Raw genomic sequence first — 26,992 nt, forward strand, 5'->3', positions numbered from 1 at the left:
GTGGTGTAAATATTATGCAGAAAATTCGGAGTGTGGAAATTAGGAGAAGGTGTGGAGTTAATAAAAGCATTAGTCAGAGGGCAGAAGAGGGGTTGTTGAGGTGGTTTGGTCATTTAGAGAGAATGGATCAAAGTAGAATGACATGGAAAGCATATAAATCTATAGGGGAAGGAAGGAGGGGTAGGGGTCGTCCTCGAAAGGGTTGGAAAGAGGGGGTAAAGGAGGTTTTGTGGGCGAGGGACTTGGACTTCCAGCAAGCGTGCATGAGCGTGTTAGATAGGAGTGAATGGAGACGAATGATACTTGGGACCTGACGATCTGTTGGATTGTGAGCAGGGTAATATTTAGTGAAGGGATTCAGGGAAACCGGTTATTTTCATATAGTCAGACTTGAGTCCTGGAAATGGGAAGTACAAAGCCTGCAGTTTAAAGGACGGGTTTGGGATATTGGCTGTTTGGAGGGATATGTTGTGTATCTTTATACGTATATGCATCTAAACTGTTGTATTCTGAGCACCTCTGCAAAAACAGTGATAATGTGCGAGTGTGGTGAAAGTGTTGAATGATGATGAAAGTATTTTCTTTTGGGGGATTTTCTTTCTTTTTTGGGTCACCCTGCCTCGGTGGGAGACGGCCGACTTGTTGAAAAAAAAAAAAATAAATAAATAAATAACTACTGTCAATGAATAAGTACATAAACAAATAATTACTGTAACTAACTAAATACCAGTATTAAAAAGTAAATAAATGAATAAAAGTTTATCCAATTAATAAATGTACGTTCAGTACTGTACAGTATGTACTAAAAAAGTTTTATGGTACATTGCACCATCATAAAGTTGAAGTATCATAAGCTGAACTATTGTAAAGCGAATTGCATGTGTACTACAACTGCATTCTGTTTGTCTTCCAGTGCATCCAAGACCATGCCGTAATGTTCCAGTAGTTGTGAGGCAGGAGTGACCTGCTCTAAACCCAAGGTGCCCTGGGTTGTGCAATTGTTGGGATCCAAATGGTTGGCAGTCTTACTTCTTAGAACCTTTTCAAAGAATTTTTTTTATGATGTAGGACATTAGTGGTTTTGGTCTAAATTCTCTCCTATTGTTTTACTACCACCATTGTGGAGTGGAGCTACATCTGCTGTTTTTAGTGACTGTGGGATGACCCCTATGTCTAGGCTCCCTTTCCATAGAATACATTTAAAGCATGCAAAAGTTTTTTGCAGTTTTTGACAAATGCAATTTTTGAGTGGACCTGGAGCAGAATGCACAGGCATGTTGTTATTTTTTTTCAAAGTTGAGTGCTGTTAGGGTCATGTCAGAATTTCTAGAGATATTAACAAAATTAAAAATAAAAAAAATGAGTGTCAACCCTTAGTCTGATTAATGGCTCGCTAAATGCCAAGCCATATTGAGATTTCAGTATTTTGCTAATTTCTTTGCTCTTATCGGTGTAAGTCTCTCCTCATTTAATTAAGCAAGGGCCCAATACTCGATGTAGTTTTTTCCCTTGATTTGGCACATTAAAAAGAAATATGGTTAATTTAGCTTAATTTCAGTATTTTCGGTTCTTTTCTGGCTCGTGCTTCCCTCCACATTCCACATAGACTAACCCCTTTGAGAAGCTCTGTGATTCTTCATCTTTGCTTGTAGAGGGAGCATCTCTCTCTCTCTAATTTACATCATCATTTTTTTTTTTTTCCCATAGGGGAATATGCTTTGATCATACCTCACATGCCACAGTTGATTGTGTCTAAGCACTGGTTCAGATCCATGTTTGATATTTTCCCAGCATGTTTCATTAAAGACAAGGATAATTTGATCCCACTGGATGTTTGTGTTATTGAAGCTGAATTTGGTGAAGGCATCCTCATAGGTAGTAGGTTGGTAGACAGCAACCACCCAGGGAGGTACTACCGTCCTGCCAAGTGAGTGTAAAACGAAGCCTGTGATTGTTTTACATGATGGTAGGATTGCTGATGTCTTTTGTCTGTCTCATAAATATGCAAGATTACAGGCATGTCTTGCTACTTCTACTTACACTTAGGTCACACTACACATACATGTACACATTTATTTATACACACTCATCTGAGTTTTCTTTGATTTTATCTTAATAGTTCTTGGTCTTATTAATTTTCCTTTTATATCCATGGGGAAGTGGAATAAGAATCTTTCCTCCGTAAGCCATGCGTGTTGTAAAAGTCAACTAAAATGCCGGGAACAATGGGCTAGTAACCCCTTTTCCTGTAAAGATTACTAAAAAGAATAAGAAGAAGAAAATTGTCAAAGTGGGAAGTCTGAATGTGCGTGGATGTTGTGCAGATGATAAGAAAGAGATGATTGTGGATGTTATGAATGAGAAGAAGCTGGATGTCCTGGCTTTAAGTGAAACAAAGCTGAAGGGGGTGGGAGAGTTTCAGTGGAGAGGAATAAATGGGATTAGGTCAGGGGTTTCAAATAGAGTTAGAGCTAAAGAAGGAGTAGCAATAATGTTGAAGGATAAGCTATGGCAGGAAAAGAGGGACTATAAATGTATTAATTCAAGGATTATGTGGAGTAAAATAAAGATTGGATGTGAAAAGTGGGTTATAATAAGCGTGTATGCACCTGGAGAAGAGAGAAGTGTAGAGGAGAGAGAGAGATTTTGGGAAATGTTGAGTGAATGCGTGGGGAGTTTTGAATCAAGTGTGAGAGTAATGGTGGTTGGGGATTTTAATGCTAAAGTGGGTAAAAATGTTATGGAGGGAGTAGTAGGTAAATTTGGGGTGCCAGGGGTAAATGTAAATGGGGAGCCTTTAATTGAGCTATGTGTAGAAAGAAATTTGGTAATAAGTAATACATATTTTATGAAAAAGAGGATAAATAAATATACAAGGTATGATGTAGCACGTAATGAAAGTAGTTTATTAGATTATGTATTGGTGGATAAAAGGTTGATGGGTAGGCTCCAGGATGTACATGTTTATAGAGGGGCAACTGATATATCGGATCATTATTTAGTTGTAGCTACAGTTAGAGTAAGAGGTAGATGGGAAAAGAGGAAGGTGGCAACAACAAGTAAGAGGGAAGTGAAAGTGTATAAACTAAGGGAGGAGGAAGTTCGGGTGAGATATAAGCGACTATTGGCAGAAAGGTGGGCTAGTGCAAAGATGAGTAGTGGGGGGGTTGAAGAGGGTTGGAATAGTTTTAAAAATGCAGTATTAGAATGTGGGGCAGAAGTTTGTGGTTATAGGAGGGTGGGGGCAGGAGGAAAGAGGAGTGATTGGTGGAATGATGAAGTAAAGGGTGTGATAAAAGAGAAAAAGGTAGCTTATGAGAGGTTTTTACAAAGCAGAAGTGTTATAAGAAGAGCAGAGTATATGGAGAGTAAAAGAAAGGTAAAGAGAGTGGTGAGAGAGTGCAAAAGGAGAGCAGATGATAGAGTGGGAGAGGCACTGTCAAGAAATTTTAATGAAAATAAGAAAAAATTTTGGAGTGAGTTAAACAAGTTAAGAAAGCCTAGGGAAAATATGGATTTGTCAGTTAAAAACAGAGTAGGGGAGTTAGTAGATGGGGAGATGGAGGTATTGGGTAGATGGCGAGAATATTTTGAGGAACTTTTAAATGTTAAGGAAGAAACAGAGGCAGTAATTTCATGCACTGGTCAGGGAGGTATACCATCTTTTAGGAGTGAAGAAGAGCAGAATGTAAGTGTGGGGGAGGTACGTGAGGCATTACGTAAAATGAAAGGGGGTAAAGCAGCTGGAACTGATGGGATCATGACAGAAATGTTAAAAGCAGGGGGGGATATAGTGTTGGAGTGGTTGGTACTTTTGTTTAATAAATGTATGAAAGAGGGGAAGGTACCTAGGGATTGGCAGAGAGCATGTATAGTCCCTTTATATAAAGGGAAAGGGGACAAAAGAGACTGTAAAAATTATAGAGGAATAAGCTTACTGAGTATACCAGGAAAAGTGTACGGTAGGGTTATAATTGAAAGAATTAGAGGTAAGACAGAATGTAGGATTGCGGATGAGCAAGGAGGTTTTAGAGTGGGTAGGGGATGTGTAGATCAGGTGTTTACATTGAAGCATATATGTGAACAGTATTTAGATAAAGATAGGGAAGTTTTTATTGCATTTATGGATTTAGAAAAGGCATATGATAGAGTGGATAGAGGAGCAATGTGGCAGATGTTGCAAGTATATGGAATAGGTGGTAAGTTATTAAATGCTGTAAAGAGTTTTTATGAGGATAGTGAGGCTCAGGTTAGGGTGTGTAGAAGAGAGGGAGACTACTTCCCGGTAAAAGTAGGTCTTAGACAGGGATGTGTAATGTCACCATGGTTGTTTAATATATTTATAGATGGGGTTGTAAAGGAAGTAAATGCTAGGGTGTTTGGGAGAGGGGTGGGATTAAATTATGGGGAATCAAATTCAAAATGGGAATTGACACAGTTACTTTTTGCTGATGATACTGTGCTTATGGGAGATTCTAAAGAAAAATTGCAAAGGTTAGTGGATGAGTTTGGGAATGTGTGTAAAGGTAGAAAGTTGAAAGTGAACATAGAAAAGAGTAAGGTGATGAGGGTGTCAAATGATTTAGATAAAGAAAAATTGGATATCAAATTGGGGAGGAGGAGTATGGAAGAAGTGAATGTTTTCAGATACTTGGGAGTTGACGTGTCGGCGGATGGATTTATGAAGGATGAGGTTAATCATAGAATTGATGAGGGAAAAAAGGTGAGTGGTGCGTTGAGGTATATGTGGAGTCAAAAAACGTTATCTATGGAGGCAAAGAAGGGAATGTATGAAAGTATAGTAGTACCAACACTCTTATATGGGTGTGAAGCTTGGGTGGTAAATGCAGCAGCGAGGAGACGGTTGGAGGCAGCGGAGATGTCCTGTTTAAGGGCAATGTGTGGTGTAAATATTATGCAGAAAATTCGGAGTGTGGAAATTAGGAGAAGGTGTGGAGTTAATAAAAGTATTAGTCAGAGGGCAGAAGAGGGGTTGTTGAGGTGGTTTGGTCATTTAGAGAGAATGGATCACAGTAGAATGACATGGAAAGCATATAAATCTATAGGGGAAGGAAGGCGGGGTAGGGGTCGTCCTCGAAAGGGTTGGAGAGAGGGGGTAAAGGAGGTTTTGTGGGTAAGGGGCTTGGACTTCCAGCAAGCGTGCGTGAGCGTGTTAGATAGGAGTGAATGGAGACGAATGGTACTTGGGACCTGACGATCTGTTGGAGTGTGAGCAGGGTAATATTTAGTGAAGGGATTCAGGGAAACCGGTTATTTTCATATAGTCGGACTTGAGTCCTGGAAATGGGAAGTACAATGCCTGCACTTTAAAGGAGGGGTTTGGGATATTGGCAGTTTGGAGGGATATGTTGTGTATCTTTATATGTTTATGCTTCTAGACTGTTGTATTCTGAGCACCTCTGCAAAAACAGTGATAATGTGCGAGTGTGGTGAAAGTGTTGAATGATGATGAAAGTATTTTCTTTTTGGGGATTTTCTTTCTTTTTTGGGTCACCCTGCCTCGGTGGGAGACGGCCGACTTGTTGAAAAAAAAAAAAAAAAAAAAAAAAAAAAAAAAATCCTCATAACAGATATTTTGTTGGTCAGGACCCCTGTGCATACAAGTCTGAACTTCAGTTAGGTTCTGATCTGTATTAAACGTTTCAGCTTGTTTCTACATGGTGCATATACATAATATACAATCATGCACCCCATAACAACGTTTTAGTCAACGACTAAAACAACAGTGGTGTAAACAAACCTACTGCAATGCCTGTCATGTAAAAGTATAGCATGTACAGTTATGTACAGTACATAATACTTAATACGAATTTATACGAATTTATTAACTTTTTTCACTAAGGTATTTGAGGAGGTTGATCATGGTAATGAATATGATATTGTGTATATGGACTTCAGTAAGGCTTTTGACAAGGTCCCACATCAGAGACTATTGAGGAAAATTAAGGCACATGGAATAGGAGGAGAAATTTTTTCCTGGATAGAGGCATGGTTGACAAATAGGCAGCAGAGAGTTTGCATAAATGGGGAGAAATCAGAGTGGGTGTTCCACAGGGGTCAGTGTTGGGCCCCCTGCTGTTCAAAATATACATAAACGACATAGATGAGGGCATAAAGAGCGACATCAGCAAGTTTGCCGATGACACCAAAATAGGCCGTCGAATTCATTCTGACGAGGACATTAGAGCACTCCAGGAAGATTTGAATAGACTGATGCAGTGGTCGGAGAGGTGGCAGATGCAGTTTAATATAGACGAATGCAAAGTTCTAAATGTTGGACAGGACAATAACCATGCCACATATAAACTAAATAATGTAGATCTTAATATTACGGATTGCGAAAAAGATTTAGGAGTTCTGGTTAGCAGTAATCTGAAACCAAGACAACAGTGCATAAGTGTTCGCAATAAAGCTAATAGAATCCTTGGCTTCATATCAAGAAGCATAAATAATAGGAGTCCTCAGGTTGTTCTTCAACTCTATACATCCTTGGTTAGGCCTCATTTAGATTATGCTGCACAGTTTTGGTCACCGTATTACAGAATGGATATAAATGCTCTGGAAAATGTACAAAGGAGGATGACAAAGTTGATCCCATGTATCAGAAACCTTCCCTATGAGGATAGACTAAGGGCCCTGAATCTGCACTCTCTAGAAAGACGTAGAATTAGGGGGGATATGATTGAGGTGTATAAATGGAAGACAGGAATAAATAAAGGGGATGTAAATAGTGTGCTGAAAATATCTAGCCTAGACAGGACTCGCAGCAATGGTTTTAAGTTGGAAAAATTCAGATTCAGGAAGGATATAGGAAAGTACTGGTTTGGTAATAGAGTTGTGGATGAGTGGAACAAACTCCCAAGTACAGTTATAGAGGCCAGAACGTTGTGTAGCTTTAAAAATAGGTTGGATAAATACATGAGTGGATGTGGGTGGGTGTGAGTTGGACCTGATAGCTTGTGCTACCAGGTCGGTTGCCATGTTCCTCCCTTAAGTCAAGGTGACCTGACCTGACTAGTTTGGGTGCATTGGCTTAAGCTGGTAGGAGACTTGGACCTGCCTCACATGGGCCAGTAGGCCTGCTGCAGTGTTCCTTCGTTCTTATGTTCTTATAATGATAATAAACACCTATGTTACTGGTTTATATATTTACTATACGTACTGTCCTTTTTATCATTATTCTAGAGTGCACTGTTTCTACTCACAAAAATAAAAGTTTACTGTAAAACGGTATGGGGTGTTATGCCAGCAGCAGCCTCATACATCTCGTGTTTACTGCATCTCTTGATAATATCATATTTCCTTGTGCTTGATTTAATCTCATTGTTTTGTTCATGGCCCCTCCAGGAGAAAAAAAAAAGAACCCCCCAGAGAAAGTTCACAGTGAAAGGTTTAGCAGAAGCTTTTGCAGACCTCGGCAAGCTCCTTTAAAAGTTTGAAAACACGGACCCCAACACCGAAAGGTTTGCATAAATAGAGAGGAATGTTCATGGTTCATTATCTGCTTACAAGCAAATCTATGATGAAAAAACAAATAATCCATGTAGCCTAGGTCTGTAGGAGGCTATACCATCTAGGTTTGTGTAGGTATACACTATGACATTCATACAGTGATGAAATCACCTAACGATGCATTTCTCAGAAATGTATCCCTGTCATTCAGTGACATATGACTGTATACATTCACTCATTGATTCTCTTGATCTACAGCAGAATTTGAACCTGCAAATTCTGCATCAGAGTACGCATTACTTTAGCCACTCAACCAGGTCCCAGAAAAGTATGGGTGCCTAGCCGAGCAAAGTGATCACTCCCATTCCCCGGGACACCAGACTAGTGATAAGTTATTTCTTCAAATCCTGCCACATGCAGTGAACTTCGAAAAAGATTTTGAAATGCTTTAGAATCCGAAAATGGGTGAAATTATTTACGCATTATGTCTCAGTCCACAGCAAGATTCAAATCTGCACACTCTTCATCAAAGTGTAACATGGCTTGGTTAGTAATGCACTCATTTCACACACTGAGCTCGTTGCCATTCACCAGGCTTTAATTTTCGTCCTTGCTCACCTTCCTCCTCAGCCTGTGGTTCTCTTCTCTGATTCTCAGTCGTCCGTGGTCCCTCTGTTTCTTCATTCAACAGGTGCAGCTTCTGCACTTCTTGCGAAGTCTGGGTTGGAGCATCTCAATCAGCCACTTTATTGCCCCAAATGCCAACTCATGTTGGCATTTGGGGCACTAAAGTGGCTGATCAAGCAGCCTCCCTCAACACACACTCTCCACCATTAACCGCCCCCCCCCCTTGCACTGGGCTGCAGTGATTTCACAAAGGCTGTTTGGAGGGAAATCCAACATTTATGGCAGGGGGATCTGGCATGCCCCCTCTCTTCTTCGGCATTGAGCTCGGTCCAATCTTTCAGTGGCCCTGCCCTTGGGCTCGCCATCCCAATCGCTTAGTCGATCTTGCACTGACTCGCCTCCATGTTGGGCATCCGTGACTGGCAGCTCATCTGCACTGCCTTTGGATGACAAACTCTCCATACCGCTCATGGTGTCCCTCTCAGCCTGAGATGGTGGAGCACTTCCTACTGTGGTGCCCCCATTACCACTCTGCATGGGCTCTCCTCCATGTTGCCTTGTGCACATTTGGGGTGCAGTCTTTGATCCTACCTCTCCTCAGTTTGGAGAGGTTTGACCCTCCAGACCATCAGGAGATCCTGGTCTATACCTGCACCTTCTTGCTGGCTTCAGGGCACATTGGAGACATTTAATATGCACAGTTATTAGTCTGCTTCCTTCCACTTTGATCTAGGTTTCTTTTCTGGGAACTGGAAGGCAGGGCTCGATATGGCGTATGCTGTCAGCGGTACTATAAACCCCAACAACAACATGTCATATCTGAGAGCAATGTGTGGTGTGAATATTATGCAGAGAATTCATAGTTTGGTGATTAGGAGATGCAGGATTACTAAAAGTATTTTCCAAAATGCTGAAGAGAGGTTGTTGAGGTGGTTTGAACATTCAGAGAGGATGGGACAAAATAGGATTGGAGGGCATATAAATATATAGTGGAGGGAAGGCAGGGTAGAGGTTGTCCTAGAAAAGATTGGAAGGAGGGGGTAAAGGCGGTTTTGGATTTGAGGGGCTCAGACATCCACCAGGCATGTGTGAGTGTTAGATAGGAGTGAGTGGAGGCAAATGATTTTTGGGACTTGACAAGCTGTTGAAGTGTGAGCAGGGTAACTTTTTGTGAAGGGATTCAGGAAAACTGGTTAGCTGAACTTTAGTCCTGGAGGTGGGAAGTAAAAGATCTGCACTTTAAAGGTGGGTGGGGATATTTGTATGTTTATATATGATCTGCATATACTGTGTTCGATGCTGTTATGTTTCATTTCAAATCATCATTATTTGTGAAAATAAGGCCAATGGTGTTTTCCAGTCTTGCTAGCTTAAGGGGAATTTATTAGAGATTCAGCAGGTCATTTATGTGAATATGTTCATCTGAGCTGCCTCCTGGGATTATCTCTGCTGTTACACTATTTTCAATGTACTTTATTTTAAATGTCTTAAATTGAAATCACTAGGCAGTAGGGTTGAATGATTTTTCCAGATAATATTTGTTTTTTCAATAGCTGCTGCTTGAACTGTTGGGAAGTTGTATCTGGTTGCTATATACAACCACTATGACTAGGTATTGGTTTTCAGTCTTTACTGTAAAAACTTCAACTATGTACGTACGTACATTATTTTTGATGTTTAGTAACTCTGGAAATGCATGACTCTGACATACAGGCCAATCCCCTTGTTGCTTGTTCTTTCACTTGCCTCTAAATAAGTTGTACCCTGATTTCCATAATTCGTTGTCAAAGTGGTCTTATGTGTGGGTCTCTGTGAAAGCCTCGACTATTCAACATAGTGTTGAATAGTCTAGGCTTTCACAGACCTTGTTGAATAGTCTAGGCTTTCCATGACCTTGCTCGCATCTGGATTTGCTCATTTGCAGAGTTAATTTTCCTCATTTAAATTAATTGAAATGCAATTAATCCATTCCACTGTCAGGAGGCACAACAAGATACTTCAATATTTCGCTAATATCATCTATACGGCTTATTTATCTATCACAAGTCATCTAATATGACATAATAAACAATATAAATAACATAGAAACCTGATATATACTCTAGAATGAATAAAATGTCTTTATGTAACAAGTGGAGGCGGCCACAGCTGCTCCCGCATTGTTGTGGTATTCACTGCCATCTAGTGACGGCCTTTCGAAGCTGTCTATTATTATAATTATAGTACTATACTATCGTGCATGTAATATTATATGTATATTATTATTATTGTTATACTATATTATTATACTATTATTATTATGTAGTATTATTATTATTATTACTGTATTATTATTATTATTATTATTATTATTATTATTATTATTATTATTATTATTATTATTATTAATACAATATAAATAATTTAGAATTTTTATTCACACAAAAAATAGAAGATTTACTGTTATGCAGACTACTGCATTATTGTAATAATTGTATAAATAATGTCAACCCATCCATGACTGCATGTTGGAATGGAGGTGATGTCATTTGTTTACTCTTGAACATTGCCGAAGAATCGAACATTTCTGCTACTTTGAGTTCAATTTCAAGGTACTTTTCATCATGCAACCAGTCAAAATCATATCTATTTCTGTAATATATCTAACATTCTATCAAATGAAACCAAAAGAACTCTAATACATACAACCATAAAAACCATACAAAAATACAGGTACCATCCGACTTGCGACCGAGTTCAGTTCCGACCAACCGGTCGTAAGTCGAACCTTAGTACTGAATATCAACATCACATTTTTGTAATGACTTTATTTTATTATTTTATTTTGGTATTTCATTTTTTACTTTACTTTTTATGCTGTTAGTACTGTATTTTATACTGTTAGGTTCAGGATAAACACTGTGTACAACACAAGCAGTTGTTTATTTCCCAGAAATTTGGCATACAAAACAGTCGTAAGTCGAATGGTCGTATGTCGAGCAGGTCGTAAGTCGGATGGTAGGTGTACAGCTAGGGGCAGCTAATGGCTTAGAAGTGAACTCCGTTATTTATGGTCCATTTTCTTTCATTTTTGGTGTTTGTTAAGAAGCGTCTTTCCATCATACATTGCCCAAGTTTTAATAAGATAGTCCAACAAGCAACTGAGATCCAATTCCCTAGATCAAGAGCCCCTCATCAGTGTTGAGGAACCTCCCTTGAGGCCTGCTCGGATCTGGAAATTTCCCTTGCTTCTGGAAGGAAAAAATTGACTGATTGACTGCGTGTATCTGGAAAAACTCGCGCGTGGATGCACTCGTTAGTAGAGGTTCCACTGTACGTATTGTACTACCAGCAAACAAAAATACTGCAGGAACATGTATAAAAGTCTTCAGTAGGGAAACTGGATCACTACTAGCACTCTGTCAAGTGCCAGATTAACTGGTCTATGATAGATATGTGAGCCAGCAGACTGCCAACAACAGCAGCCTGGCTGATCATTTGCACACCAGAAAAGCCTGACCCAGGGCTGGGTTATGGGTGTAGGAAGGCTCTCAAAACTTGTCACAGGTATTATGATCCTACATTTACCTTTGATGAGTTCCAAGAGTTTTTCTACTTCCAGAGCCCTGCTGTGGGCCAGGTTCATTTGGTGCTTGCCTGGTCAACCAGGCTGTTGCTGCTTTATTTTGTTAAGTGATAATGATTTCTAGGTAGATAGCTGAGATTTAACCCCCAACACAAATTCCACATGTGATGGATAGGTAAATAAGACAGATGCAGTGAGTTAATAGTATAGAATGGAAACATGCAGGCAGACCTTACATAACAAAATGTATCTTAGAGAGATTACACTTTCCTCAGTAACACTGAATCAGTCAAGGAAAGATATTTTCACTGTACAAAATGCAGTATGCAATTTGTAAGCAAGGCCTGTAATAAAGCACTGTAATCCAGTACAGTACACCTAGTTACATATAATGTTTACATACAGTACATGTGTCCCTCATTTTATGCTATATATTCATCCCAGGCCAATTAGGACAAATATTTAACTGTACTTCCACATAAGAACCTTCAGTATCCGATGAAAATGGTTTGAAAACCAGCAAGTTGAAGAATGAAACACTTATGCAACATTCGAGAATTTTTACTGAGGAAACGTTTTGCCAGCCAGTGGCTTCTTCAGTCCAATACAGAGAATAACAGTGGAAGATGAGGAGGAGTTTGAGGTAATCATTCCCTCACCCTAGAGTCAATGTATTCAGTCCATCATTGACTCTAGGCTTAGGAACTGATTACCTCAAACTACTCCTCCTCTTCCACTGTTATTCTCTGTATTGAACTGAAGAAGCCACTGGCTGGTGAAACGTGTCCTCAGTAAAGAGTCCTAAATGTTGCTCAAGTGTCTCATTCTTCACCTCCAATGTGCTTTGTGAACCATACCGATCATATATAGTAAATACATGTTACATATGGTATATGGAATTACTGATAGAAATAGGACATTGCATAATAACGAATTTGCTTGAAATAAGTCCACATAAATCATGGGAGAAACCTGAACTGTCTTAAGTATCAGGTGGGTACTCTTCTTTTTTTTTTATTCCTGAGAATAGATTTAACAAAAGCAAACAATTTTTTTTTTTTTTTTTTTTTTTTTTTTTTTTTTTTTTTTTTTTTTTTTTTTTTTTTTTTTTGTATTTCTTTGAAATGAGTGAGATACTAAAGTCCCAATATGACTCAGTGTTCAGCGAGCCGCTGCCCAGACTAAGGGTCGACAATCCAAATGCATTCTTTATGAATGAGATCCAAAATTTGGTCATCTCAAAAATCTTGGATATTGCACTAACACCACAAGACTTTGAAAAGGGAATAAATGACATGCCCATGCACTCTGCCCCAGGCCCAGACTCATGGAACACCATGTTCATCAAGAGCTGCAAGAAGCCCTAGTTACATGCCTTCAGGATTCTATGGAGAGGGAGCACAGACACATGGGTCATCCCACACTCGCTAAAAACAATAGACATAGCCCCACTCTTCAAAGGTGGCAGTAAAGCAATTGCAAAGAACTACAGACCAATAGCACTAACATCCCATACCATAAAAATCTTTGAGAGGGTTCTAAGAAGCAAGATCGCCAACCACCTAGATACCCATCAGTTACACAACCCAAGGCAACACGGGTTTAGAGCATGTCGTTCCTGCCTGTCCCAGCTACTGAATCACTATGACAAGGTCATGGATGCTGTAGAGCAGTGGTTCCCAAACTGGGGGTAAATTACCCCCTGGGGGTAATTTAACCATTTTTGGGGGGTAATGGAGGGGTGACAGAAAAAAAGTTATGAATTCTGAAAATCAAGAAAACAATGCGGTACCCAGTATGAGGATTATTGTTAACTTTGTCTTAGTATATAAAGTTGTAAAGTGAACCTATTATAAGTAAGTAATAAAGTTAAACCAAATAACAATAAACATCAAAAACTAATATACAGTATTAGAAAAGAAGAAATATATAGCTAAGTGTGTGGAAACCCAAAAGTATTTTGACAAGTATGCTTCAGGACAAAAGTCACTCAGTAGCCCAGATCGACCTGTCCAGTACGCGTCACTCACTTCCTGAGGCTGCCTCTATTTCACACTGTCAGTTTATCTGTGAGCATCAGCCGAGGTAGACATAAGCTGGTATGTATGTGTACTGCCCTGTGCAGTATATAGTTAGTATTTACCCACTGTTACTGTGAATTTGTAGCTATTATTAATTTTATATATAATGTATGTGTGGTTCTTACGTTTTCAATGGTTTTGCTAGGATTAGCAGAGTATGCGAGGCTGTATACGTTCACGTTTAGCCAGATATATCAATAATAACAACATTTTGTGAAAGGGGTAACATGCTTTATGTGGCATGTTAAATTGGGTAACAAGCTGAAAAAGTTTGGGAACCACTGCTGTAGAGGATAAACAAAATGCAGATGTAGTATACACAGACTTTGCAAAAGCTTTCGACAACTGTGACCATGGTGTAATAGCGCACAAAATGCGTGAAAAAGGAATAACAGGAAAAGTTGGTAGATGGATCTATAACTTCCTGGCAAATAGAACACAAAGAGTAATAGTAAACAGAGTAAAGTCTGAGGCAGCTACAGTGAAAAGCTCTGTTCCACAAGGCACAGTACTCGCTCCCATTCTATTCCTCATCCTCATATCTGACATAGGCAGAGATGTAAGCTATAGCTCCGTGTCTTCTTTTGTGGATGACATCCAGATTGCCATGACAGTGACCTCCATCGAAGACGCTGCAAGACTCCAAGCTGACATAAACCAAATTTTCAAATGTGCCACTCAAAACAATATGAAGTTCAATGAAGAAAAATTTCAACTACTCAGATATGGATAACTTGAGGAAATTAAAACTGAATCAGGGTATACGACAAATTCTAACCATACAATAGAGCAAAAAAGTAATGTGAAGGACCTGGGAGTGATAATGTCGGAAGATATCGCCTTCAAAGACCACAACAATGTATCTACTGCATCTACTAGGAAAATGGTTGGATGGATAATGAGAACCTTCAAAACTAGGGATGTCAAGCCCATGATGATTCTCTTCAAATGGCTTGTTCTCTCTAGGCTGGAATACTACTGTACACTAACTGCCCCCTTCAAGGCAGGGGAACCTTGTCGGTTTAGCACTTTCTTTGATTATAATAATAAGGCAGGGGAAATTGCTGACCTGAAGAGTGTACAAAGAACTTTTACGGCACACACAAGTACAATAAGGCACCTAAATTACCAAGAACAGTTGAACGCCCTTGATCTGTATTCCCTGGAGCACAGGAGAGAGATACATGATAATATACACATGGAAAATCCTAGAGGGATTAGTACCAAACTTGCACACGAAAATCACTCCCTATGAAAGCAAAAGACTCAGCAGGAGATGCAACATTACCCCAGTGAAAAGCAGGGGTGCCACGAGTGCACTGAGAGAACACAATAAGTGTTTGGGGCCCAAAACTGTTCAACTGCCTCCCAGCATACAAAGGGGGATTACCAGTAGACCCCTGGCTGTCTTCAAGAAGGCATTGGACAGACACCTAAAGTCAGTACCTGATCAACCGGGCTGTGGTTTGTACGTCAGTTTATATGTGGCCAGCAGTAACAGCCTGGTTGATCAGACCCTGATCCACCACGAGGCCTGGTCTCAGACCAAGCCTCAGGGGCATTGACCACTAAAACCCTCTGCAGGTAAACTCCAGGTTGCAATGTGTTATTTACATTTTATATATTAGGTGGGTACTTTTCTTATTTTTTAATTCCTGAGAATAGATTTAACAAACAAACCAAAAATAAAACAATATTTTATTTCTTTGCAAAGGTTACAATGTGCGATTTACATTTTATAAAGTGTTGTTAAGTACAAAGAAAGCCACTAACATGCTGGGGCATTTCTGGCAGACTAATCCTAATACTTACAGAGTACTAAAAACTAGACATGGGTTATAGAGTGGTAAATTTTAATTATTACTTTACCTTATTACTAAAGTGATGTAGCCAAAGTATTTTATAAGATTTATAGTAGTAAGTAGCACAAGCAAATAACAATTTTACAATTAGTATAATTTACTATGTTACAGCAGTACAATTTTAATTAAATATGTATAATGTTTTAAATTGATTAAGCAGTCATAAATTTTGGGGGACTTTTTGAGTCATTTCAGACTGGTTGAATGACAGTGTAATGAGATGTGTTGCATATATTTGATTATGTCTCTCTCTCAGTTAATGAAATAATCAGTGCTGAATTCTTTAGGCAAAAGGTCGTGAAGACAGCATGGAGGAGGGCTATCTAGCACTGCGATGGAACAATCACAACACAATTTTCACGAAGATCCTCACCCTCCTCAGGGAACAGGTATGTTTGATGGTTAAAATACATACAAGTGCAAAACAGATTTTTTATTTAAAATATTGTTTCTGTGTAACAGGCTTTTTTTTTTTTCAAACCAATACAAGCTGAGCATATTTATACAAGCATAAAATGAGGTACAAACAAGTGAGTAGCTGGGAAAATGAGATCATGGCATAAGCAGTCAGGAAGCACTGCAGGAGGCCTGCTGTCCTTTGTGTGTATTGTGTGTGCATGTGAATCTGAATTATTTCTGCTTTTGTAAAAGGACAGCTTTTTTCTAGGCTGAATGCTTCCTAATTCTGCTGAATGGCATTTTGTTTGCAGGTGTCTGGAAGCCTGCATCAAGTTTTGCCTCTCATTAATCTCTAGGTAGCTGTCTTTTCTGGCTATCGGTGTGTTCCAGGGCACATATTGGTTTCTAACTCAAATTCTACAATATCTGCAGCAACAATTTAAAAATCATCATCTGATACTGGAGTTTCACACACACATCATCTGGTACTGCAGGAACTGAGGACACAATTCTCACTATTCCCCAAATAGAGAACTTTGGAAACAAACACATATGCAGTTTAAAGGGTCGCCATTAAAGGGCCACATTAAACTGCATATGTGTTTATGTTTCCAATGTGTCGGTATTTTATACCATTTATTTTCAAATAGAGAACTTTATTGATGGAATAAATAATGCTACATCACTTTAGTAATGTTTATTGATGGAAGACTGTTCTTCACTATAGGGCACACTTCAGTATACACACCATCCCTCCAAAAGCAACATAATTAAAGATCTCATGAGACACAAAGCCAGCTGTCCGGACCATGGTAATGCAGGGCCTGCCTACACTGTACCTTACAGAAACTGTAATAAAAAAATTGTAATGAAAAACTTGTAATAAAAAACTTGTTTTTTTTTTATTCTTTTGAGGCATCAAGAATGTACAGAAGGGTCCTGCTTTACAACGTTTTGCTAATACAGAGGACCCCCGACTTACGATATTAATTCATTCCAGACGGCTGTTCGGGTGCCGTTACCGAACGAATTTGCTCCCATAAGGAATATTGTAAATTAGATTAGTCTGTTTCAGACCCCAAAAATACACTTACAAATGCACTTACAAAAATACACTTACATAATTGTTCGGGTTGGGAGCTGTTCGTAAGTCTGGAGTCCACTGTACAACAGTTTTCAGTTTTACCCATTTATTCAGACTTCCTACAGTAAATATATTCACTACTCACTATAAGTTAAGGACAAAAATATTTTAGGGTAAGTAATGTGTATACTCTATATGCATTTTTAAGGCCTAGCTATATTGCTCATTTAATATATGATAGTGTAAACATGTTGCTTTATGATTTACTATACAGCAATTTTCACTTTACAGCAGTATCTCAGAACCTAACCTGTATAAGCAGGGCCCTCCTGTAATCCTATTTTGCCATATAATCTTCACTCATATCACGATTTCATATATAGTTCAGACTGTGGGAGTAATTTTTTAAACTTGCTAGCCATTTCCCACCAAATAGGGGTGACCTAGAAAAGGAAATGCATTCATTATTATTTGTTCAATAACTCTCTTGCCAGAAGTATGCAGATATCACAGTTCATATGGTCCTTTAAACTGCAACATCCTCCATCCCTCCTCGATATATATTCCTTTACAAATTCTAAATGCTGCTGTTTTATTTCAGGAAGCTTATGTTGATGTGTCGTTGGCATGTGCTGGAAGGTTATATCCAGCTCACAAGTTTGTCCTCTCCACATGCAGTGATTACTTCAAGGAAATGTTTGCAAAAAATCCATGCAAACATCCAATAGTCTTCATGAAAGATGTATCCACAAAGGATATGGAGGCATTATTAGATTTCATGTACAAAGTTAGTACAGTAATTGATTTTAATTTTATATTAAATAATTCTGTGTTTTTAGGGTTGAAATCTTAATGTTGTACAATGTATGGTATAAAATATATAGTGATATTTCTCTTACTCTGAATTATGTGTACATAGCCATGTCTGGATAAGAACACACTCCCCTTACCTCCCTTCCCTTTCCCTCTTGCACACCACTTTCCAGCTGCTACAGCTATGGAAATTTAAGAAAATTATGAGATTAAGCACTGACAGTAAGACACAATGAGCATAGCTATGCTCCTGTAGCTATACACAGTACATGATAAACACAAACAATTAATAATACACAGCCTCCTCTTCTTCCCTCTTGTCACAACCAGCTACCCCTGGCAAGACTGATCACACTTCCTCTACATGTATAGCCCTCCCTCTTTATTTTGGTTTAAAAACTCTGAGCGTGTTCCAGATATATATATAGGAGAAGTCTGAGTAAAAACATTCAGAATACAAAATATTCTCGTTTCATCACAATTTTTATGTCAAAATTTCCACCAGTCTCTCGGATGTTTTTCACTCAGGCAGGATGGTATCTTATGCCTTTTCTAAAATACATAAATGCAGCAAACATCTTTTATCTATGCACATATTGTCCACTTGCCATAAAAAGTGGACTAAATCCCTTAATCACTAGGGCACTTGTCTGTTGCCTTCTCATTTCTTCTTTCAACAAACTGGCCATATCCCATTGAAGCAGGGTGGCCTAAAAAGAAAAAGAAAAGTTTTTCTTTTTAACTTTAGTAATGTATACAGGAGAAAGGGTTACTAGCCCTTTACTCCTGGCATTTTAGTCACCTCTTACGACACGCATGGCTTACAGAGGAAGAATTCTGTTCCACTTCCCCATGGAGATAAGAGGAAATAAACAAGAATAAGAACTAGCACATGCATGTACAAGCATATACACACACACACACCCCTCTGGGTTTTCTTCTATTTTCTTATTAGTTCTGTTTTTATAATTCTTCATCCATAAGAGATGCGTGTTGTAAGAGGCAACTAAAATGCCAGAGGCAAGGGGCTAGTAACCCCTTCTCCTGTACATATTAAATTTAAAAAGAGAAACTTTTGTTTTTCTTTTTGGGCCACCCTGCCAAGGGCGGGATACAGCTGGTTTGATGAAAGAAGAAGAAGAAACATGCAAGGTTTCAGGTACATCTTGCTACTTCTACTTACACTTCGGTCACACTACACGTACTTTTTTTTTCTTTTAACAAGTCGGCCATCTCCCACCAAGGCAGGGTGACCCAAAAAGAAAGAAAATCCCCAAAAAGAAAATACTTTCATCATCATTCAACACTTTCACCTCACTCACACATAATCACTGTTTTTGCAGAGGTGCTCAGAATACAACAGTTTAGAAGTATATACGTATAAAGATACGCAACGTATCCCTCCAAACTGCCAATATCCCAAAACCCCTCCTTTAAAGTGCAGGCATTGTACTTCCCATTTCCAGGACTCAAGTTTGGCTATATAAAATAACCGGTTTCCCTGAATCCCTTTGCTAAATATTACCCTGCTCACACTCCAACAGCTCGTCAGGTCCCAAATACCATTCGTCTCTTTTCACTCCTATCTAACACGCTCACGCACACTTGCTGGAAGTCCAAGCCCCTCGCCCACACAACCTCCTTTACCCCCTCCCTCCAACCCTTTCGAGGACGACCCCTACCCCGCTTTCCTTCCCCTACAGATTTATATGCTCTCCATGTCATTCTACTTTGATCCATTCTCTCTAAATGACCAAACCACCTCAACAACCCCTCTTCAGCCCTCTGACTAATATTTTTATTAACTCCACATACATGTACAAGCATATATATATATATATATATATATATATATATATATATATATATATATATATATATATATATATATATATATATATATATATATATATATATACACTCCTTTGGGTTTTCTTCTATTTTTTTACTAGTTCTTGTTGTTTATTTCCTCTCATCTCCATGAGGAAGTGGAACAGAATTCTTCCTCCATAAGCCATACATGTCGTAAGAGTCGACTAAAATGCTGGGAACAAGGGGCCAGTAACCCCTTCTCCTGCATATGTTACTGAATTTAAAAAGAGAAATTTTTCTTTTTCTTTTTAGGTCACCTGCCTCAGTGGGATATGGGTGGTTTGATGAAAACAAAAATTATAAAGTCTCTTTATTCTGAATCTTTTACACTTGCTAAAGTGTTAAAGATCCCAAGTGATCTATACAAATTTATCATTGGGAGGTTTCCTGGTGATATTACAATACAGGTGGGGCCCCGCTTTACATCATTTTGCTTTACGGCATTTCACTAATGCAGCGGTTTCAGTTATATCCATTCTTCATTTATTCAGACTTCCTGCAATAAATGTATTCACCGCTCGCTATAAACTAAGGACGAAAATATTTGAATATTTTAAGGTAAGGAATGTGTGTACTGTATAAGCATTTTTGCATTTTTAAGACCTAGCTCTGTTGCTCATTTAATATTTGATAGTGTAAACATGTTATCAGTCTTTTACATGCATTTGAAAGTGAAAAAAGGCTGTGTCACTTTACTTCGATTTTTGCTGTACAGCAGTAGCCCGGAACCTAACCTGCTGTATAAGCGAGGCCCTCCTGTACCTGATCACAGCAGCCAAGAGAATAACTCAGGCTGGGTGATTGATTATGTGCATGTTTGCCCCACCCATCTTTCAGTAGCATGATGGTCTCTAAAATGTCAACCATTCTCATAATACATGATGGTGGACTGTTTTATTTAATTTTCAAGACAAGAACATCTTTGATATATAATAAGTTGGTAGATAGCAACCGCCCAAGGAAGTACTCCTGCTCTGCCATGAGGCAGGAATGCTAGTCTTTTCTTTGGGTGTGAAAATGGGTTTTAACCCATAAACTGTCCAAACGTAGATATACGTTTGCCTGCGCAGCGCTCCGAATATTTTGAAAAATAAAAAAAATCATTTTTTTTTTTAAATTGAAGAATGCATTTTTATAAATGGTATAGGATAAAAAAAAAAATGTTAGGGTCAGTACTTACCGAGATATAAGCCCGCGAAGTTGGTGCTAAATGATGAGGTGTTGGCAACATGGAGCACTGCCGCTTGCAAAAATAATAAACATTTATTGTTTTTTTCCAATTCGTTTCTATTATTTGTTGTTTTCATGTTATGATGATAATGTTTTGTTGCAGATCTTTTGATTTCATAGCCAATTCTTGTTGAGACACAAATGTTTGGTACTGAATTAGTAATCATACTGTCGCAAACACACATGTTCACAGTGTTAAATGAATTTGTACACCTGGTTCAATCACATACTCTTGTCTGCATATATATACAAGGTATTTACAAGTCCCATTTATATTTCTAGAAGTCCACCACTGTATGGTACTCCAAGAAGCATGGATTTATACAGAATGCCACCCCACATTGCTGATACATGTTTCGTGTGTCTTTTCACACTCAGGGTCGCTGTTTAGTGTAAGCGCACACAACACACTTTTTCTGAGAGTACTTCTTCTTTGGAGTAGATGGTAATGGTACCAGGCAGTGACAGTTAGGGATTATTCAGTCAGGCACTTCCCCCTCTTCTTGTAGAGTGACATGTCGCTGTGGAGTGACAGGTATAGGTGTGGTACCATACTTTTTCGCTGTCTACTTGATGATATTGAGGGTGAATTCTGCATATAATTGTCGCTTCCCAGTCTTTATTTCATACATGTTGAAGGCATTGAGCATTGCAAGGTAGAAAAAAAACTTTCATATACCACTTGCGACTCCTGCGCACACAGTCAACAATCCCTATCATCATGTCACACTTGTCGACTAGTTGCATATTGTTTGTATAGTCAATGACAGCAGCTGGCTTTACAATAGGTTCATTGTTGAACCTGCTCAGTCAGTCTGTCTGTCTGTCTGTACCATCTCGTTTCTGTGGATGGTTGACAGCAACATCACGTCCCGTTCATCATGCCACATCAGTGCCATGATGTCATTGGCATGAAACACTTCTACTAGACTTCTTCCAGTGAACCTTGGCATGTGCTTTCTACTTCTCACTGTTCCACATATATCAGTATTGTTGTACAAGAATGGTATACAATACCGACAATTTATGTCTTCAAATTATGTCCTGGAATTTGTATTGCTAAAGTCACTGGATGGCGAGACGTCTACAATAAAGATACCCAGATGTTGCACATGTGTCTTAATTTCATAAGTATTGTTCACACGTAGGAAATCTGCAAGCATAGGGCTTGTATACCAGTTGTCTGTGAACAGTGTATGACCTTTTCCAAGGTATGGCCCCATCATCTTGTGAACAACATCCCCAGAAATGCCCAACATGCGCCTGGTATCGCCGAGCGTATTTTTCCCTGTGTAGATAATGACATCCAACACAAGACCAGTCTCACAGCCACACATAACAAAGAGTTTTATACCAAAGCGATTATGTTTGCTTGGTATATATTGTTTGAATGACAGTTGTCCTTTGAACAAAACTTAGGACTCGTCGACAACAATGTTCATGAATGGATAAAAGTAGGCACTGAATTTTTGCTTCAGATACATAAACAATTCCCGGATTTTGTATAAGAGGTCATTTCTGTTTGGCGTATTCCTGCCTGAGAAGTGCAACATTCATACCAACAGAGTGAATCTGTTGTAGGGAAGGAGGTCACGGAAGACTGGAGTACTGATGAAGTGGTCTGTGGACCAGTAATTACGTATATTGTTCTTATAGGTGTGTAGCATAAGCATGACAGTGCCAAGGAATAAATACATTTCAGCCGCAGTTGTATCTTTCCACCTGCGCAACCGTAAAGACTCTGAAACATCTGTGTGGTCCATTGTATACTGGTAGTATATGTTGGTCTGGGTAACAATTAGGTTAATTATCGGCTCATCAAAGTATAGTTGAAAGTAGTCTTAACTCTGTAGACTCATTTGTGATGGGACAGTGTGGCATGATGCCACTTCCACTGGCATCAAAATTGAAAGGATGTGGCACAAATGGTGTACTTTCTGTCCAGTTCCATTCGTGGTTACATGGTGCAGGGTGGACCTGTGGTATGGGGCATGGGTTAGCAGGAGGGGGGACAGGAGTGGAGGCAGCACATGGTTGAGAGGGTGCCAGGCAGTCCTTTTGTCTGCCCACCCACTGTGCCACGAGGTCCAGGCACCATGCCACCCCCCTCTTCCTCCATCCCAGCATATTCACCTTCATTATCACTATCACTGTCAGTGGCTGGGGTTTCAGATCGTGACCTGCCACGACCCTTGCCACCGACTACATATGGCACACTGAACGTAAGTTACGACACCTAAAAGTACGTTTCACTGGGGAAAAATGATCACTTTCACTTGATGAATCGTCTATCGGCATAAAATCGATTTCATCATCATCACGTATATCACTTTCACTATCGTCATCACCATAACGCATGGAAAATGATAATTTCCTCTTGCAGAGTTGCCTTTGGGAAGTAACACTAGCAACCCCAGAGGTCATGGCCTGAGGGTCATCTGGGTTATCAACAAAAGTTTCACTAATTCCTTGATCTTTAGTGACTATATCGGAGTCAAAACCACTAAACTCGCGTTCTGTATCGCTTTCCAGGAATAGTAGAGTGTTAATACGCTGAGGCATCAGTGAATCACGGGGGTTTGCCATGATGATGACCCAAGATGGGGCTGAAACTAACTGGTGTTACCACATGGTACCCCAGCGTCCCCGATTTTTTTCATAGTGCACACTCTGAGTGCGCACATCCATTCTCTCATGTCTAGGCAACTCAGGCCTATTGCGCCAATTTTGAAGGAATGAAAAATAAAATGTTGATCTACGTTCGGAGCCTGCCGAACGCGAACTTATATCTACATGTGGACAGTTTAGGGGTTAAACATTGCAGGCAGGAGGGGGCTAGAGGCAGTGGAAGTGTCATGTTTGAGAACAGTGTGTGGTGTGGATGTTATGTAAGAGAATTTAGAGCATAGAAATTAGAAAGCAATATGGGATTACTGAGGGTATAATTCAGAGAGCCAAGGATGTTAGATGACGATTAAATTATGGGGAATCAAATTCAAAATGGGAAGTGACACAGTTACTTTTTGCTGATGATACTGTGCTTATGGGAGATTCTAAAGAAAAATTGCAAAGGTTAGTGGATGAGTTTGAGAATGTGTGTAAAGGTAGAAAGTTGAAAGTGAACATAGAAAAGAGTAAGGTGATGAGGGTATCAAATAATTTAGATAAAGAAAAATTGGATATCAAATTGGGGAGGAGGAGTATGGAAGAAGTGAATGTTTTCAGATACTTGGGAGTTGACGTGTCGGCGGATGGATTTATGAAGGATGAGGTTAATCATAGAATTGATGAGGGAAAAAAGGTGAGTGGTGCATTGAGGTATATGTGGAGTCAAAAAACGTTATCTATGGAGGCAAAGAAGGGAATGTATGAAAGTATAGTAGTACCAACACTCTTATATGGATGTGAAGCTTGGGTGGTAAATGCAGCAGTGAGGAGATGGAGGCAGTGGAGATGTCCTGTCTACGGGCAATGTGTGGTGTAAATATTATGCAGAAAATTTGGAGTGTGGAAATTAGGAGAAGGTGTGGAGTTAATAAAAGCATTAGTCAGAGGGCAGAAGAGGGGTTGTTGAGGTGGTTTGGTCATTTAGAGAGAATGGATCAAAGTAGAATGACATGGAAAGCATATAAATCTATAGGGGAAGGAAAGAGGGGTAGGGGTCGTCCTCGAAAGGTTGGAAAGAGGGGGTAAAGGAGGTTTTGTGGGCGAGGGGCTTGGACTTCCAGCAAGCGTGCATGAGCGTGTTAGATAGGAGTGAATGGAGACGAATGATACTTGGGACCTGACGATCTGTTGGATTGTGAGCAGGGTAATATTTAGTGAAGGGATTCAGGGAAACCGGTTATTTTCATATAGTCGGACTTGAGTCCTGGAAATGGGAAGTACAATGCCTGCACTTTAAAGGAGTGGTTTGGGATATTGGCAGTTTGGAGGGATATGTTGTGTATCTTTATACGTATATGCTTCTAAACTGTTGTATTCTGGGCACCTCTGCAAAAGCAGTGATAATGTGTGAGTGTGGTGAAAGTGTTGAATGATGAAAGTATTTTCTTTTTGGGGATTTTCTTTCTTTTTTGGGTCACCCTGCCTCGGTGGGAGACGACCGACTTGTTGAAAAAAAAAAAAAATATGTACTACATGTATGCAATAAGATCACAGTAAACAGGTGATTTTAGAATATGCAAAACAACCACAGTGAAAGAATAGAGAAATTCCAAGCGCTTTCGTGACTATTCACATTATCAAGGAACAATAAAAGTAATGCATCAAAGGAAGGCATATAAAGGGTCCAGACCACACCTCACTATCACATCCCACAACAAAGCAACACCTGACACGCGACTCATAAGAAAGGGAACACTGCGGCAGGCCTGCTGGCCCAACTAGACAGGTCCTTCACACAAGGACTAGACAAGTCCTTCACACAAACTATTCTACCCAAGAATTAAGAATTTTAAAATTTATTATTTGTCCAATGTATTATTAAATTCTTCCCAAATTCTATTAATTATAAATGGATATAATTTATATAAACCAAAGGAAATATTCATATAATACAATATTTCCTTTGGTTTATATAAATTAGATCCACGTATAATTAATAGAATTTGGGAAGAATTTAATAATACATTGGACAAATGATAAATATAAAAATTCTTAATTCTTGGGTAGAATAGTTTGTTCGTGGGTTGTGTGAAGGACCTGTCTAGTTGGGCCAGTGGGCCTGCTGCAGTGTTCCCTTTCTTATGAGTTGCATGTCAGGTGTTGCTTTGTTGTGGGATGTGATAGTGAGATGTGGTCTAGACCCTTTATATGCCTTCCTTTGATGCATTACTTTTATTGTTCCTTGATAATGTGAGTAGTCACGAAATCGCTTGGAATTTCTCTATTCTTTCACAGTGGTTGTTTTGCACATACTACATGTATACAGGGGTGTGTGGGTGGGTGTGTGGGTGGGTGTGTGGGTGGGTGTGTGTGGGTGTGTGTGGGTGGGTGTGGGTGGGTGTGGGTGGGTGGGTGTGTGTGTGTGTGTGTGTGTGTGTGTAGTGGGTGGGTGTAGTGGGTGGGTGTAGTGTGTGTGTGTGAAGTGTGTGTGTGTGAAGTGTGTGTGTGTGTGTGAAGTGTGTGTGTGTAGTGTGTGTGTGTGTGAAGTGTGTGTGTGTGTGTGTGTGTGTGAAGTGTGTGTGTGTGAAGTGTGTGTGTGAAGTGTGTGTGAAGTGTGTGTGTGTAGTTGTGTGTGTGTGAAGTGTATGTACGTACGTACTCACCTAGTTGTGGTTGCAGGTGTTGATTCACTGTGCCTTTTCACTGTGTGTGTGTATACACACTTAATTGAGTTTTCTTCTGTATTTCTTAACAGGTCTTGTCCCTGTAGTGTTGCCTTTCAAATTCCATGAGAAAGTGGGTTATAATTCTTCCTCTCTAAGCTATGCATATCATAGAAGGCAGCTAAAATATTGGGAGTAAGAGGCAAGTAATTCCCTTCTGTATCAATTCCTCAAAAGAAAAAGAAGGAAGTTTTAGAGTTAGGCTGTTATAATCATGGATGTAGTACAGTTGATAAGGAATTGGTTGCTAGTGTTATGAATGAAATAAAGCTTAGATGTTCTATCACTGAGAACTGTGTAATCAAGAGAGATTTTGGGATAAACTGAATGTTTTAGATAGATGAAGCAAGTGAGAGATGGCTGTGGGAGATCTTAATGCTAAAGTGGAGAAGCTATTGTAGAGGACAAAGTAAGTTTGGAATGCCAGGGATAAACAAAAGAGGTTTAGTAATAGATACACTTATACATATCTCAAGAAAATGAATTCGTGTATGAGGAATGATAAAACACACAATAACAACAGTTTGCTAGACTTTGTGTTGGTGCTAAAAGGTTGACAGGTAGACTTCTGAAAGTGCATGATTTTAGAGAAGCAACTGATACGTCAGAATATTATTTACCGTTAGCTACAGTAAAGAATACAAGGAAATGGCATC

The 26,992-nt window shown here is 39.3% G+C and overlaps 1 protein-coding gene across 1 annotated transcript in view; it reads left to right on the plus strand.

Annotated features, from left to right (window-relative positions):
* The window catches only part of LOC128695664 (zinc finger and BTB domain-containing protein 14), a 98,364-nt gene that overhangs the window by 12,616 nt on the left and 58,756 nt on the right, over window positions 1-26,992 (plus strand). The window contains exons 2-3 of the mRNA XM_070093374.1: window positions 15,896-15,997; window positions 17,693-17,878. Of these exons, the coding sequence (XP_069949475.1) occupies window positions 15,917-15,997; window positions 17,693-17,878 (267 nt within the window). The 5' untranslated portion in view covers window positions 15,896-15,916. The remainder of the gene's footprint in view (window positions 1-15,895; window positions 15,998-17,692; window positions 17,879-26,992) is intronic.

Source organism: Cherax quadricarinatus, chromosome 42, assembly GCF_038502225.1.
Source record: "Cherax quadricarinatus isolate ZL_2023a chromosome 42, ASM3850222v1, whole genome shotgun sequence".
Taxonomy (NCBI): Eukaryota; Metazoa; Arthropoda; class Malacostraca; order Decapoda; family Parastacidae; genus Cherax; species Cherax quadricarinatus.